The 14,603-nt window shown below is 52.2% G+C and overlaps 1 protein-coding gene across 5 annotated transcripts in view; it reads left to right on the top strand.

Moving 5' to 3' along the window:
• Nucleotides 1-14,603, top strand: part of NFATC2 (nuclear factor of activated T cells 2) — a 158,910-nt gene that overhangs the window by 13,818 nt on the left and 130,489 nt on the right. For 2 of the 5 annotated variants that reach the window (XM_061127515.1, XM_061127516.1), the window contains exon 1: nt 2,840-3,103. The exons of 2 other annotated variants lie outside the window; for them this stretch is intronic. In XM_061127515.1, the coding sequence (XP_060983498.1) occupies nt 2,974-3,103 (130 nt within the window). In that variant the 5' untranslated portion in view covers nt 2,840-2,973. Of the gene's footprint in view, nt 1-2,839; nt 3,104-14,603 lie in introns of those variants that run through there. One more of the 5 variants, XM_061127519.1, reaches the window with a different exon arrangement.

Raw genomic sequence — 14,603 nt, 5'->3', positions numbered from 1 at the left:
CATCCATCCACTCTTCCATTTCATCCATCCATCCATCTGTCATCCAAATATCCACTCATCCGTCCATTCATCTGTCTATCTGCATATCCACACACCCATTGTACATAAAGCTGTGAATGAATCAATCATGACCCCTGCCCGAGTGGATCTCACGGGCTAATGGAGATAAAATTCTCTGATTGGCCAAGCCTGGGTTATTTGTACACTTCTTTGCCAGGGTAGTGTGGGACAACTGGGTTGATAATTTTACCAAAGTTGCATCATTAAGTGTAGTTTCTCAAAGGTACACACTGGGGTGTTGTTATCAGAAGAAGCGGGGAAAGACACCAGGTAGGTAGATTCAACAGATGGCCACTAGATTAGAGGCATTTAATCATCATGGCTGGAGGGATGAAAAGGGGCCCGTGAGGATGACACTAGCCTCTCCTCATCTGTAGCACACAGACAGGTTGGTTCCCTTGATTTTCTCTGGCCAAATTTCAGGGTTTGGATTTTGAGTCCTGCCACAGGGTCCCAAGAGCATCCATCTCTTTCTGGATCATTGTGTTGTTTAGTCGCTCAGTCATGTCTGACTCTTTTGCAACCCCATGGGCTGTAGCCCGCCAGGTTCCTCTGTCCATGAGATTCTCCAGGCAAGAATACTGGAGTGGGTTGCCATTTCCTTCTCCAGGGGATCTTCCCCACGCAGGGATCGAACCCGTGTCTCCTGCATTGGCAGGCGGATTCTTTTGCCACCTGGGTGGCCCCTCCTTCTGGATACTTGGGCTATAAGTAGTCCTAGCCTGGGTCCTCTCCCCTCCTCCACCTAAATTTATCAGCCACCCCTAGGATACTTGCTGGATACACCTGGTATGTGTATGTTTATGCCTAAGAAACCAAGAAGGAAATTTTTTTTTAATGTTCTGACAACCAGAAAGAGCTTCCCAAGACTGAAAATGCATGAGTCTTGATCCAGGCCCAGGACCCTGGAATGGAGTTTGTGTCTAAACCAGTGATCTTACCCCAGGCCACAAAGTGGAAGCATCTGGGGAGCTTTTACAAAATACTGATGCCTGAGTCCCAAACATTCTGATTGTAACTGGCCCCTCCTGGGGCCCAGCCACCTGAATTATTTTTAACAGCTCTCCAGGTGAGGCTAATGTGTAACTTGGGCTAGGAGTCACTGGTCTAAGTGCAATTTGGAAAACCCTATTCATTGCTATATCTCTTTACCAACAGGATACAAACATGATGCGGGTAGTAGAGACCTGGTCCTGCCAATGGCTGCACCCCCAGGATCTGCAGTAGTGCCTGGTACCTAGCAGGTGCCCAATAAAGGTCTGGGGAATGCATAATGATTGACAGCCTCACACAAATCCCTTAATGGAACCGAGATGGCTCCCCGGGAAAGAGGGCATATTCTCCATCCCTCTGGCACGTGGGGAAGGATCCGAGTCAGTCCCCGATTCTGGTCAAGCGGTGGCTCTCAGGGAACCCCTGAACCTCTCCTACCTCCTTTTCTGATCCAATAATTCTCAACCCTGGCCTCCCTTTAGAGTCATCTGAGGTCATTAAAAAAAAAAACACCTTCAGTGGGTTTGGATTGGAATCTGGGAACAGGCATTTTTAAAAAGCGTCTCAGGTGATGCTAATGTTCTGTAAAGGTCAAGGTCAAGGCCGCTGGTCGTGTGTCCTCTACCTCTGTGTCTGTTTTCTGACTTGAGCTAAGCTGGTGCAAGACCCCTGGAAGTGTTTCATGGGGGGTGTGTGTTGGGAGTCGGTTCTCATGCATTGTTCCCTAAGTGCACCTGTTCATAGCATTCACCTTGGATGCGTGCTTAAAAATACTCTCCAGGCTCTACTCCAGACTTACGGACTCAAGCTCCAGCGCGGGGCCTAGGGATCTATCTGTGCTTTGATCAAGCATCCAGGTGTACTTGTCCCCAGCCGCCCTTTCCGCCTGCACCGCCCTCTGACCTGCTCTGCCACAGTGAGCCTCTTCCATCTCTCGGTTTTGGTCCCCCCTCTGAAGCACTCTTCCTCCAGGTCTGCCCAGCAGGCAGGTCGTCCCAATGCCATCTTGCCAGAGAGGCCCCCCGCCCCTCGACCAGTGAGGGGACCAAAGCCGCCCCCGCCCCCAGCCTTTCCCCTACATCTCTGGTGAGCACTCTCCATACAGCCCAGGGGGATGCTCTTTGTTCAGGAGTTTATCCGGGTCCTGACTCTTCCCCCACCAGGACCTAAGCGTCCCCAGGCGAGAGTGTCTGGTGCCTGCTGGCCCCTGCAGATGTCAGGCGGCCAAGAGGTGTCGATGGAAAGACAGGTAGGACTTGTGCCTTGCCAGTATCTGGGATAGTTTGCCAAGTCCTGGATGTGACGATGGAGGTGACAATCGAGCCACAGCTGCGGGGTCACAGAGGCGCAGGTCTGCAAGAGAAGGCAGTGGGTGCACCGCGCCCCACCCCCTCCTCCCACCCCACCCACCCACCCCCCCTTGTTGGTATCAGCCGGTCACCCAGGGCAAAAAGACAAGAGGCTGTCTCATCCGGATCCTGGGGCCGGCAGGGGCGCAGCGCTTAGGCTGGGAAGGTGGGAGCGGCGGCCGCGCCGAGCGCCTGGCCGGTGGCTACGAGCGGCGCCGGGCGGTGAGGCCAGGACCAGGGACGGCCTGCTTCCTCCCGGCCGTCCCCGCCCTCCCGGTCCGGGGTGTCGCCCCGCCCCGCCGGCCGGGCCGCGCTGTCCCCGCCTCCCCTCCCCGGGCTGCAACAGGTGCCTCCGGAGCAGGAAGCGCGCGCCGCCGCCGCCGCTGCTCAGCTCACCCGGGCGCGCCATCCCGGGACCCCGCGTGTGTCCCCACGAGATCAGTGACCCCGCCGCTCCGCCCGCCTCTCCGCCCCGCTTCCTGCTCCCTTCGCCCTCCCCGGCGAGGGGCCCGGGAGTCCACCGAGCCCGCCTCCGCCCCCGGCCCGCCGCCCTCCCGCCGCTCCGCGCGCCATGGACGCCCCGGAGCCGCAGCCCGACCCCGACGGCGGGGACGCCCCAGGCCACGAGCCTGGAGGCAGCCCCCAAGATGAGTTCGACTTCTCCATCCTCTTCGATTATGACTATTTGAATCCTATCGAAGGTCGGTGGAGGCTCGCCCCGGCCTGGCCCCCGAGCCCGGGCTGGGGCCTGGGCAGTGGCCACGGGTGGGGCCCCTTTGCCCCACGCGTCACATTTCCTGGGGGCCTGAAGTTGCGGGGGTGGGGGGAGGTGGCCTCTCCCCAGGTGAGAGGGAGGGCGGGAGACGTCGGAGGCTGCAGCCGCCTTCAGGGGGCACTAGGCTCGCTCTCCCTGAGGGTCCCCGGTAGTGAGCAAAGGGGAGCAGGGGTCTCAGCGGGTCTCTTGCCCGCGGCTGGTCATCAGTGCGCGGTGGAAGCTATGGCTTTTGCCTTTGGAGGGAGGAGGTGAGGAAGCCAAAGAATGGAGTTTTTGGGCAGGGACTGGTGCAGAAAGGGCTGGTGAAGCGGATCCGCCCACCTCCGAGCCCCACCGTGTGCGAGCCGTTGTTGGGGACTGTGCGCTGACTCTAAGGAAGAGGTTGTCTGTCTAATGCTGGAGGGTGGTTTGCCCTCCTCTTAGGCGGCTGGCCCATTTCCTCCCTGAGTTCTGCCGCTGCCATTTGCACATCACCTCACATGCTTCAGTCTGAGCTTTATTAAGTGGGCCCCCCGCCGCCCCACAGGCATCCAGAGCGTGGGGGTTTGCAGGGTGCCCGCCTGTGGTCTCAGGAAGGTGCAGGCTTATTCCTGCCTCAGCGACCTGTCAGTCTCTACCTGCAAGTGCGCTCCGCGCTGGGGGCTGGGGATTTCCCCGGGCTGGGCCGGCATTTCACGTGTTTCACAGGAGCCTTGGTCAGACGAGGCGGTCGGTCGCACACCCAGCCTCACTGTATTTTTCTGGTTAGCAGGTTGTCTTGGAAAAAAACAGAAGAACCCAACCAGGCTTCCTGATTTTGACAGCCTAGCCGAGCCAGTGCTTGTTGAAGCCTTGGGGGCAGGCCTGCTGGTGACTTCCAGATGCACTTGGGCTTGGCTGCATCGGGGGAGCAGGAAGGGGTTGTGCTGGCTGGTGTGTGGAGGAGGCTCTTCCGGACTCGCCCAGGTTTGCTGTTTCCCAGAGATGCTGCGGAGGCAGAGAAGTTTTAACTTGCCCTCCGCAGCGTCTTCAGGTGAAACTCCTTAGGTGAGGGGCTTGCTTTGACTTCAGAGATGCCCTTCACTCGGATACCAAGTGAAGATGGTACTTAGTAATTATTCTCTATTTTGGCTGGAGATGGAAATAATTAGCCAGCCAAAGAGACCAGTCGTCTTGAGTTGCAATCTGGAGGCCATCCTTTGCTTTGAAAAGATACAATTAAGAATCTGCAAACGATCCCTCTAGCATCAGTGGTCTTGCTCTTCGTTAAGATTAAAGTCATGTTTGGAGGGAATACTTACACCCCTCCCAGATTCACAATCAACGGATTTTTTTTTTTTCTTCCCTGCAGCGGGGAGATTTCCGGGGAAATAGTTTCCAAGCCAAATCTGATGGGAGGCGCTTTTTATAGTTTTTCTTGGCAAAGGGGTGCTTGGTGGCCGCCAGATGGGTGTCTAAATGACCACGGTGAAGGCCCCAGAATCTATCTTTAAAAAAAAATAAACTTTATTTTTGGAAACAGTCTTAAATTTACAGAAAAATTGTAAAGAGTACAGTGAGCTCTTGTATACACAGCACCCAGCTCCCCATAGGAGGAACATCCTTCGTTAGTAACGCATGTGTTATAATTAGCCAATATTATGATACAGTTTTATGAAGCTAAGTCCATACTTTGTTCAGATTGTCTTTTTTTTTTTTTTTTTTTTAATGAGCTTGACAGTTTTGAGGACTACTGACTAGGTACATTGTAGAATGTCCTTTCAGTGGGGTCTTCTGTTTTTCTCCTGGTTAGACAGGGCTATGGGTTTGGGGGGAGGAAGACCACAGAGGTAAAGTGACCATTTCCATCACATCATATCATGGGTACCTACCATCAACATGATTTGTCATTATTGATGATAGCCTTGATCTCCTGGCTGAGGTAAGCTTTGGCAGGTTCCTCCACCATAAAGTTACTCCTTGCCAAACATGCAGCCCAACTTAAAGATGAGGAATTGTGCTCTGGAATCTGGAATCACTCCTTGCTGGGAAGGCACCAGGACAGAAACATCGTGGCTCAGGGGGAGAAGGGATGTCAGGAGCCTTGAGAGGCTGAAGCGAGCTGTTCCACATGTGGGTCAGGCTCAGGCTCACCCAGATGCTAATAGCAGTCACTTTTCTCTGCTTCCGAATGATGGAATTCCCCAAGGGTCAACACTAGCCCGTGTCTTGCTAATGGGCTTTGTCCCATATGACAATATGTTGGTGAGGTGTTCTCTTTAACTCTGGACAATGGGCTTGGCAAAAGGCCAAGGAAGGAAGAGGATTGCTCTGGGGACAGACATTGTCAGGAACTGGTGATGGCATGTAGGGAGTTGGGGGAAGTCAGATGCTTATTTTATGGAACTTGAGCGTGTGGCAGCTGTTATCAGCCCGTGTAGTACTCCTCCAAGCATAGAAGGTACACACTTGGTAGAAGGTGGTCATCTTCATTTTGTAGAGGGGGTTGATGAGGCACAGAGAGGTGAAGGAACTTTCCCCAGAAAGCAGAGCTGGTAAATGGCAGAGCTGAAATGTGAACCTGGGAGTCCTCCTCCAGAGCCTGCTTTCTGATCTACTGTGTGAGCTTCTCGTCCCCTCACTTGATGAGAGACACATACAGAGCAGTTAGGGGCCTGGCACCATGCAAGACTGGAATGTAAAACACTGACAAGATGATCTTGGGTAAGTCCTTTAATCTCTCTGGACCTCGGTTTGCTCAGCTGTCGCGTGATTGAATGATGGTACTTACCCCATAGAGCTGTTTGCCTTGATGGCTTAACCCATTCAAATCAGTTAACACGGTGTGATTTGTCACTAGCTTTTTATTAAACCTTTGACTTCGTTAATAGAGGTGCTCAATTCACGTGAGTCACTAGTCATTTACTCATCCATCTAATTATTGAGCTCCTGTGGTGTTAGATCCTGGGGATGTAATAGAAAATGAGACCCAATCCCTGCCCTCAGCAAATCAGTGCCTCTAATTGTTTTTCTTGTCTAATTGCATTGACTAACACCTCCAGTAGCATCTACATGGTAGTGGAAAGTAGGCATCCTTGCCTTGTTCCCGACCCAGGCAGGAGAATCTTTAGCGTTAGCTTTAGAATTGAGTCATGTGTGTTTATGTTCGGCATGTATCCATCCATTTCTATTTTCATGAGCGTTTTGATTAGGGATGGGAGCTGAGTTAGGCCACAGACTTTTTAGCATCTATGGAAAAATATGATTTTATTCTAAGATCATTTATATTAATAGATTTCCTAATGTTGAAACGTTCCTGGCATTAACCCCACATGGTCACTGTGTATTATTTTTTTATGGTGGTGGGCCTGGCATCTACTGGATAATATTTTTTTAAGATTTCTTTTAGCAGTATTCACCTGGTGGCTCAGTCGGTAAAGAATCTGCCTGCAACGCAGGAGACTTGGGTTTGATCCGTGGCTATAGTCCATGGCATCGCAAGAGTCGGACACGGCTTAGCAATTAAACCATGAGTGATACTTGTAATGTCCTTTTTGGTGTGCTGTCAAGTTTAAATTTCTCCTCTATGTTCAGGAACAATGTGTGTATTATTGGGACTATCCAGTTTCTCAAATTCTGATAGGATTCCCCTGTGAAGCCATCTGGACCTGGTGCCTTTTATGGTGGTGGTCTGTGATAACTTTCTCGATTGTGTCTATGGGAATTGGGCTGTATACATTTTCTCTTTCTACTGGAGTCCGTTTTGGTAAACTTTATCTTCCTAGGAAATCATCCATTTCACCTTTCTGAGTTTCCAGATTTATTTGCTTAGAGGCATGCAAAGTTAACTTATTTTCTTTTGAGGGAAAGAGCTAAATATGTAGTAATAGAAAGAAGGCAGACAGGGCTATGGGAGCCCTGACCAGGGCTACTGAGACCACCTTGGAGGGGAGAGGCATGCTGGCTGTCGGTAGACAGATCAGAAGTTTAATTTCTTTGTATGTGCACGTGAATTCAATGCATTCTTACTTCTTCCAACTTGTAATACCCTGGGAAAGATGGATGGACTCTGGGGGTCCCCGGTCACCTCCAGAGGTGCCAGATCTTCTCTGGGCCACGGTGGGAGGGCTTGCTTCTAGTCTGCCTCGGTGGGTCTAGCGTGTCCCTCCTCTGGTAAGCTGATGCATGTGGCGTTAACTTTGACCTTTCAGAAAGGAAAATGGACTCCTGACCATTGCTTATAGTTTGTTCTGCTGATCCTCAAACTCTTTGGGTCACAGACCTTTGAAAGGCTGATGAAAGCCTCAGGTCCTGTATACTGCAGGAGCACTCTACACATGTGCGTACCTTTGGCACCGGACAAACCGGAATGGGAAGGCGCTCAGTCGTGTCCGACTCTTTGCGACCTCAAGGACCAAACAGTCCATGGAATTCTCCAGGACAGAATACTGGAGTGGGTAGCCTTTCCCTTCTCCGGGGATCTTCCCAATCCAGGGACTGAACCCAGGTCTCCCGCATTGCAGGCGGATTCTTTCCCAGCTGAGCCACAAGGGAAGCCCAAGAATACTGCAGTGGGTAGCCTATCCCTTCTCCAGGGGATCTTCCCAACCCAGGAATTGAACTGGGGTCTCCTGCACTGCAGGCCGATTCTTTTACCCACTGAGCTATGAGGGAAGCCCCAGGCCCCACCACTCATACTGTGCCCACCGCCTATCCCGTCTTGCCCGTGCTTCACCTTTTACACCATTTTCAGGCAGAGTCACAGACCCTGCTGTAGCCCATTCTCTAATGTCACCTGCACTTCAACTCAGGGCCACCTGCTCTCCGCCCATTCACAGGGCACAATTAAAGCCTCATTCTTTCAAGCAAACACTCATTGAATGCTGGTTTTGTGCCAGGCCCTGTGGGAGTACAGAGATGAATGAAATGTGGTCTTGCCCTTGTCTGGCCCCCAGGCCAGCGTGGGACACAGCCTGGTAAACAAATAGGGACAAATGAGGTTCTGATATATAGTATCGTGGCTTTTTTTTTTTTTTTTTTTTGGTGCTGACTAAAAATAGAGCTCTACTCTAAGCAAGCAAGTTCGCTAAACACATGTGACATTCAGAGACGTTGCCGTCTGTGTCGAGTTAAGGACAAGCCTTAATAAGCCTGCTTTGTACAAATAGTGTCTCCAGGTGCAGCTGGAGAGGTGAAATGAGGGCTGAGTTGAGCAGTGGCCTTGTCAAAGGGAGGTGAAAGAACGAGGGAGAAAGTTGCCCGAATCATTCTTTACTATGGAACACATGTCATCCCAGATTAAAGGCTGTCTGTTCTTCAGGTGCCCTCGGCTTTTGATCAGAAGTTGTTTTTGTCACTCAGTCGTGTCTGACTCTTTGTGACCCCAGGGACTGTAGCCCGCCAGGCTCCTCTGTTCATGGGATTTCCCAGGCAAGAGTACTGGAGTGGGTTGCCATTTCCTTCTCCAGGGGATCTTCCTGACCCAGGGGTAGAATTCGTGTCTCCTGTGTTTGGCAGGCGGATTCTTTACCACTGACCTCCCAGGGAAGCCCTTGATCAGAAGTAGAGGCTCTTAAAATCTTAATGCTGTGTTATTTGAGTTGGCTCCCAAGGCTTTTTAGTCCTGTAGGATGATGGGATTGAATACACTTGCATTGGTGGCCAGTGGTCCTTAATCCTGGCTACAGACTAGAATCTTTCAGGCATACTCAGGAACCATGAAGTCAGAATTCTTGGGGGTCAGTTCACTTTTGCTGAGTCATGAGAAGTACATGGCAGGACAGGCTCGAGCCCAGGCAGCTGGGGTCCTACGTCCCTGCCGTCAGCACTACAGCTCAGCCTGAATCTTAGTGACCCCAGCTTTCCTGGGTACCCTTAATGCCAACATAGGGTGCATTCACCCATGGTGTTTTGATATCTATATAATTATCAATGGTATGTTCGCTGCTATCCTAATGGGGTTATACTCATAAAATATGCAACAAAAACCCAAGTGGGGAAGGACAGAATATAAACTGGAGTTCTGCTGTTTCTAAATTTCTTTCTACGTCCCAGTGGATTGTCGAGCATGCCTCCCGGGGCACGTGTCCCCCGCAGCTCCACGGCCATTGGCTCAATAAGCCACAGCAACAAGCATGAAGTCAGGAAATCCTGGCTTGAAATTCTGACTTAGTTGTCTCTTACTTGCTTGACCTTGGCCAAGCTGAAGTACCTGGCATTAGCAAGCAAGCAATAAATCATTGCCTTATAAATGGATGAGAAGTTGCATAATCCCTTCTTAGTGGTTTGCCTCCGGGCAGGTGATTTTGATCCTCTCCGCTTGTGTTTTCTCATCTGTGAAATGGGGGTGGTGATGGCAGGGTCCCACAAGGCGGTGTGACTGAGTGTGGGCAGCCAGGCTGCGTGAAGGTCGGACGGCAGGGTGGGAGCAGGGGGGTGGGCTCTGAGACACCGTCTGGCTCACCCAACTTCTTGAGAGCATTGGGTCCTTGGAGGGGAGAGTCCCTGCCTTGGCCTTTGAGGAATCCTGAGCCTTAAGAGAAGACGGTTTTTGGGGATGAGTCGCTGGCCATGGGGCTTCGGTCGGCATCATAACATGATATCTAACTTATGTGCGATCCGCATGCATGCTCAGTCGTGTCTGACTCTTTGCGACCCCGTGGACTGTAGCCTGCCAGGCTCCTCTGTCCATGGGATTTCCCAGGTGAGAATACTGGAGTCGGTTGCCGTGCTCTCCTCTAGGGGATCTTCCTGACCCAGGGATCGAGCCCTTGCCTCCTGCATTGGCAGGTGGATCCTTTACCACTGAGCCACGGGGCAGCCCTGTGTAGGGATCAGCTCTGATGAAAAGCTTGCCCGGGAACGGGCCCCTGCCTCAGCCCCAGAACTAGGCCGGCTGCAAAAGCTTTCTCAGTTGTCCAGACTCTCAGGCTGCAAGGTTCCCTGAGGCTGCTTCCCAGAGAGGTGGGGCCCTCTCAGGTGTCCTGCCCCGGCGCTGCGGGACCCCGAGCCTGGGCCAGAACGAGGCAGCCTTGGGAAGGCAGCGTGATGGATGTCTTGTGGCTTCCCCCCATGAAGGGACTTCCTCTTTCCTCCCTCCCCAGCACAGGAAACAGCCACAGGCTCCACGGAGCTCCGGCCAGACCGGGCTTCCCTGGGCTGGTGTGAGGTTGGGTTTTACTTACTGGTCCCAAACCGAGCTCCGGGCAGAAGGCAGGACTCGCCCTGGGGCTCTTTCTGGGGTGTGTCAGCTTTCCCACCTGGAGGAGAGCCCGCCGCGGGTCCCCCCAGAGCAAGAGGAACGGCCTGTGACATTTTCCTGAACTTTGTCCAGAATGTGGAAAAGTAGAGACAATGGTATCATCAGCTCCCCTGTTCCCAGCACCCAGCTTCAACGGTTACCCTCTGAAGGCCAGTCTTATTTCTCCCCCACCTCCACATGCTCTCTGCATCTCTGCTGCTGCTTGCTTTAAATCACATTGCAGACGATAGCATATTTTACTAATAAATAGAATGTAGCTCTCACATATAAGGGCTCCTGAGAAAAATCCAATACCATTACCAAACCTAAAAAGCTGTATTGCATGCTAAGTTGACTCAGTCGTGTCCTACTCTTTGAGACCCTATGGACTGTAGCCCACCAGGATCCTCTGTTCATGGGGTTCTCCAGGCAAGAATACTGGAATGGGTTGCCATGACCTTCTCCAGGAGATCTTCCTGACCCAGGGATCAAACCCATGTCTCTTAAGTCTCCTGCATTGGCAGGCGGGTTCTTTACCGCTAGTGCCACCTGGGAAGCCCCCAAAGCCATAATATTTAACTTCAAATGTCCACTGTTTAAACTTCCTGCTTGTCTTACAAGTGTCGTTTCATGGTTAATTTGTTTGAACCAAGATCCAGACAAGAGCCTAACATTGGAATTCATTGACATGGCCATTAGATCTCTTTTATTTTATAAAAATCCCCACCAGTCTGTTTTCTTGCCTTTGTTGAAGAAGCAGGGTCATTTTTCTTGCACTGGCCTCTATTTTGCCAATGGGGTCCCTGTGGTGGTGTTTTGTGTCCTTCTGTCCCTTGCGTCCCTTACAAACTGGCATTTAGGTCTGAAGTTCTATGCCTTAGACTTTTAGTTCTGTTTTCTTCTGCAGAGAAATATATCCAAGGTAGAGAGGACGCTACAGGAACAGCAGAGAGATTGCTTTCCCTGAGTTGGCGTTTGGGACCCTCTGTGCGTCCTGACCTGAGGTTTTGAGAAAAAAGAGCATTTTCCCACTTGGGCCTGTTTCAGTTAATAAGATGCGTTTCTAAAAGCCAGTGCTTCTATGTGAATTTTAATTGAGCCACGCCTGAGTGAGCTTTCTGAAGGTAAGAAAGTTGCCTGAAAAAGCTCAGGATTTATAAAGGTCCTTATCAAAACAAACCTGCTTGGGCGTGCTGAGAAAGGTGGACTGTTAAATGAGTGCGGGGCGGGGTGGGGGGAGCCTTGACGTCTGCAGTGCTTGCCAAAGTTATTGTAAAGACCACAGAAAGGGGTTGTTTACCTGCGTGATCCCGAGAAGGTGGGCTCCGGGTGTGAAATCCACAACCCGTGACCTCATCTCTGTTGCCATGGAGAAAGGAGGAGGTCATTAATGCCCGGGGTTGGCAGGAGCCTCTGATGACGTGGTCCCGCCCCCGGGAATAGGGGACTGAAGTGAAAGCTCCTGGGGATGAGTGTAAATAAAGAAGCCATCTGTCAATCAGGTATTAATTTTAAGTCTCTGCCCCTGGCCAGGGGTTCCAGGGGCCCCCACTGTCTTCAAGGGGAAGTTTGCACTTGGATTTCAAGTTGGCTGAAAGAAAAGTGGAAACCAGCTTTGCACGCTGTGTCAGGGGTTGTGGGGCTCAGTGAGGGGCACAGCTCTTTGAGGCACTGGTATAAAGGTGAGGGGGTCTTTGCTGAGTGAGTTGGAGGAATCAAAGCAGAGAAGGCAGCTGGGCCCCTGCCCGCGTCTCCTTGTGCAGGACCTGGACAGAGAGTTGGCTTAGCCGCGAGCACCTTGTTTCGGAGGGAGGGTCATCTGAGGTCTGTTTCTGGTTGATTCTTCTGACCAGATCTTTTCTTCTCCTTTTGGCAAGGAAGTCGCCGGAAGTCACACTCTGCTGTGTGCCGTGTGACAAATGCGGAGAGACTGTCTGCTCTTAGAGAGGGACCTCTCTGAGGCACAAATTCCATCTCAAAGGGCTGTCTTCCTGAAAAACGGAGGCAGTGTAGCATGGTGACTGATAAGCCAAGTCTGATGTCGGCATCTTATGGACTATTACACGGCCATGAAAAAGAAACCATACCTGCATACCACATGGTTAAATCTCAGACATAAGGTTGAGATTTACATCATGTACATGTACATTCCATACTGTTTTATTTACGTGATGGTCAAAGCAGGCAAACCCAGGCCATAGTGAGGGAAGGGAGGCTAGTGGGTCCCCCTGAATGAGGGTTATTGGCTGGGTGGGGCCACTAGGGAACCATCTGGCAGGATGGAAATGCTGTGTCTTGAATGGTGGATGCACATTTGTAAAAAGGTGTACTTCCAATATCTTATGGCATCTAAATGATGTCTCAGTTTGAACCCTAGCTCTGCCCCTGGTTTCTTTCAAAAGATTTTTTTTTTTTTTTGATGTGGATCATTTCTTAAAAGCCTTTATTGAATTTGTTACAATCTTGCTTCTGTTTTATGTTTTGGTTTTTTGGCCGCAAGGCACGTGGGATCTCTGCTTCCCAACCAGGGATGGAAGCCACGCCTCTGCACTGGAAGGCGAAGTCTTCTAGACCACCAGAAGAGTCCCTGCCCTGATTGTTCTTGTGACTGGGGCTGAATCCCCACCCCGCTCAGCCTCCCTGGCCCCCTCGGTGACACAGAGTAGATGGTACCTGCCTTCCAGGTGCTTGTCAGCCACATAGTACACAGGAGAGCTCGAGGCGCAGTGAATGAAGGAAGATGGGAAGGTCTCTGAAGTTCTTGAAAACATGAGGGCCCCATGGAATGATTCCACCCGGTTCTTTCCATTCCCAATTTGAGGACGAGGTGGGGTTTCATGTATGTCAGATGCCTGGGCCCTGCCCTCCCATCCAGAAGCTGAACTTGAGGCTGGCAGACTCCACACACCTGTCCACTTCTCTCCAAAAGGAAGACACGCGGGTGCATGTGTTTTTGCAGACAGCCATGCCAGTAGCCAGTCTGTAAGACTTGGAGCTTGCACACTGTCCTGGGTCCTGGGTCTCGGGCGCTTGGTCTCGTGGCAGGCTGCCTGGGAGGCAGGGCCGGGTGCTGCTTTCTGTGCTGTCTGGTGAAGGTAGACAGCTGTCTTAGCCGGGGCAGGGTCAGCAAAGAGCACGGCAGTCACGGTGGCTTTTTCCAGTGGTTCCACGTTGAACGAGACAGGATGGTAAACTGCCTTCTTTCCCTTGCTGGCATCTCTGGACCTGACTTAGCTGGATGGAATTTCTCACCTCTCACGCCCTGCGTCTGTGTGTGTCATCTCTGAATGACGGGTGTGACCACCTGATTCTCCCCGTCATCATTAACACACACGATTCATTGATCGGGAATCCAAACTACCGCCCGCATGTGTATCTGCTGGGGGGCGTAGGGGCATGGGGGGCCCGTTGGAAAGTTTGCTAGGCGCTGAATGTGTTACTCAAAGTGCAATCTGTAACTTTTCAAAGAAGGTCTTTCCTATAGGTGGTGCAAGCCGCCAGATGCGAAGTCCATCCAGCTTCGGCTCCTCTTGACGTTTCCTGCAGGCCCGAACACACAGGGGGTTATGAGAGCAGAGGGATGGAGGGGAGGGGCGGGACCCCCGGGAACCCCTCCCTCCCGCTTCTCCCCCACCCTCCTGCTGCACGTATGAGCCGCCAGGTTGTGGCATCTTCACGCTGTTGCCATGGCAACAGACTGTGATGTCTCAAACCCGGGGCCCGGGCCTCCCACCACCTCGGGGTGTGAGCGGTGGGTCTGTCGCTTCAGACTGGGGTGGACCGTGGCTCTGGGGCCCGGCCGCCGGCCCGAGGGGCGTCTGGCCTCCGTGCCGGGCGTATCCTGGCTCCTCTCCGCGTTGTTAAATGTTGAAGCCCCAGCGCCCCGGCTTGCGCAGCCCCTCCCCCTCCTGAGGACAGACGCCTCCTGGAGCTTCCTGAGCTGGCTTTCTATTTTGGTCATTCTTTTCTGCTTCCTGAAAATTCCACCCGCTTGTCCTCGGCGGAGAGAAGATGTTCTCTTGCTGTTCCTTTTTTCAAAAGCGATCTGTTGGCCGGTGGGTTGGCGCTGGCGGCGGCCTCAGACTTGGCCGTGTGTCCTTCAGGGTGAGCAGCAGGCCCGCCGGAGGCTCAGGAGGGCAGGAGCTGGCAGAGAGCTCCGTGTGGCCAGAGTGAGGTTTTTAAATAATCGTTGACTCAATCCTGGGGCAAACGGAGGGATTATGAGTAT

Source organism: Dama dama, chromosome 23, assembly GCF_033118175.1.
Source record: "Dama dama isolate Ldn47 chromosome 23, ASM3311817v1, whole genome shotgun sequence".
In the NCBI taxonomy this organism is placed as follows: domain Eukaryota; kingdom Metazoa; phylum Chordata; class Mammalia; order Artiodactyla; family Cervidae; genus Dama; species Dama dama.
This window is presented reverse-complemented; position numbering and strand designations above follow the sequence as displayed.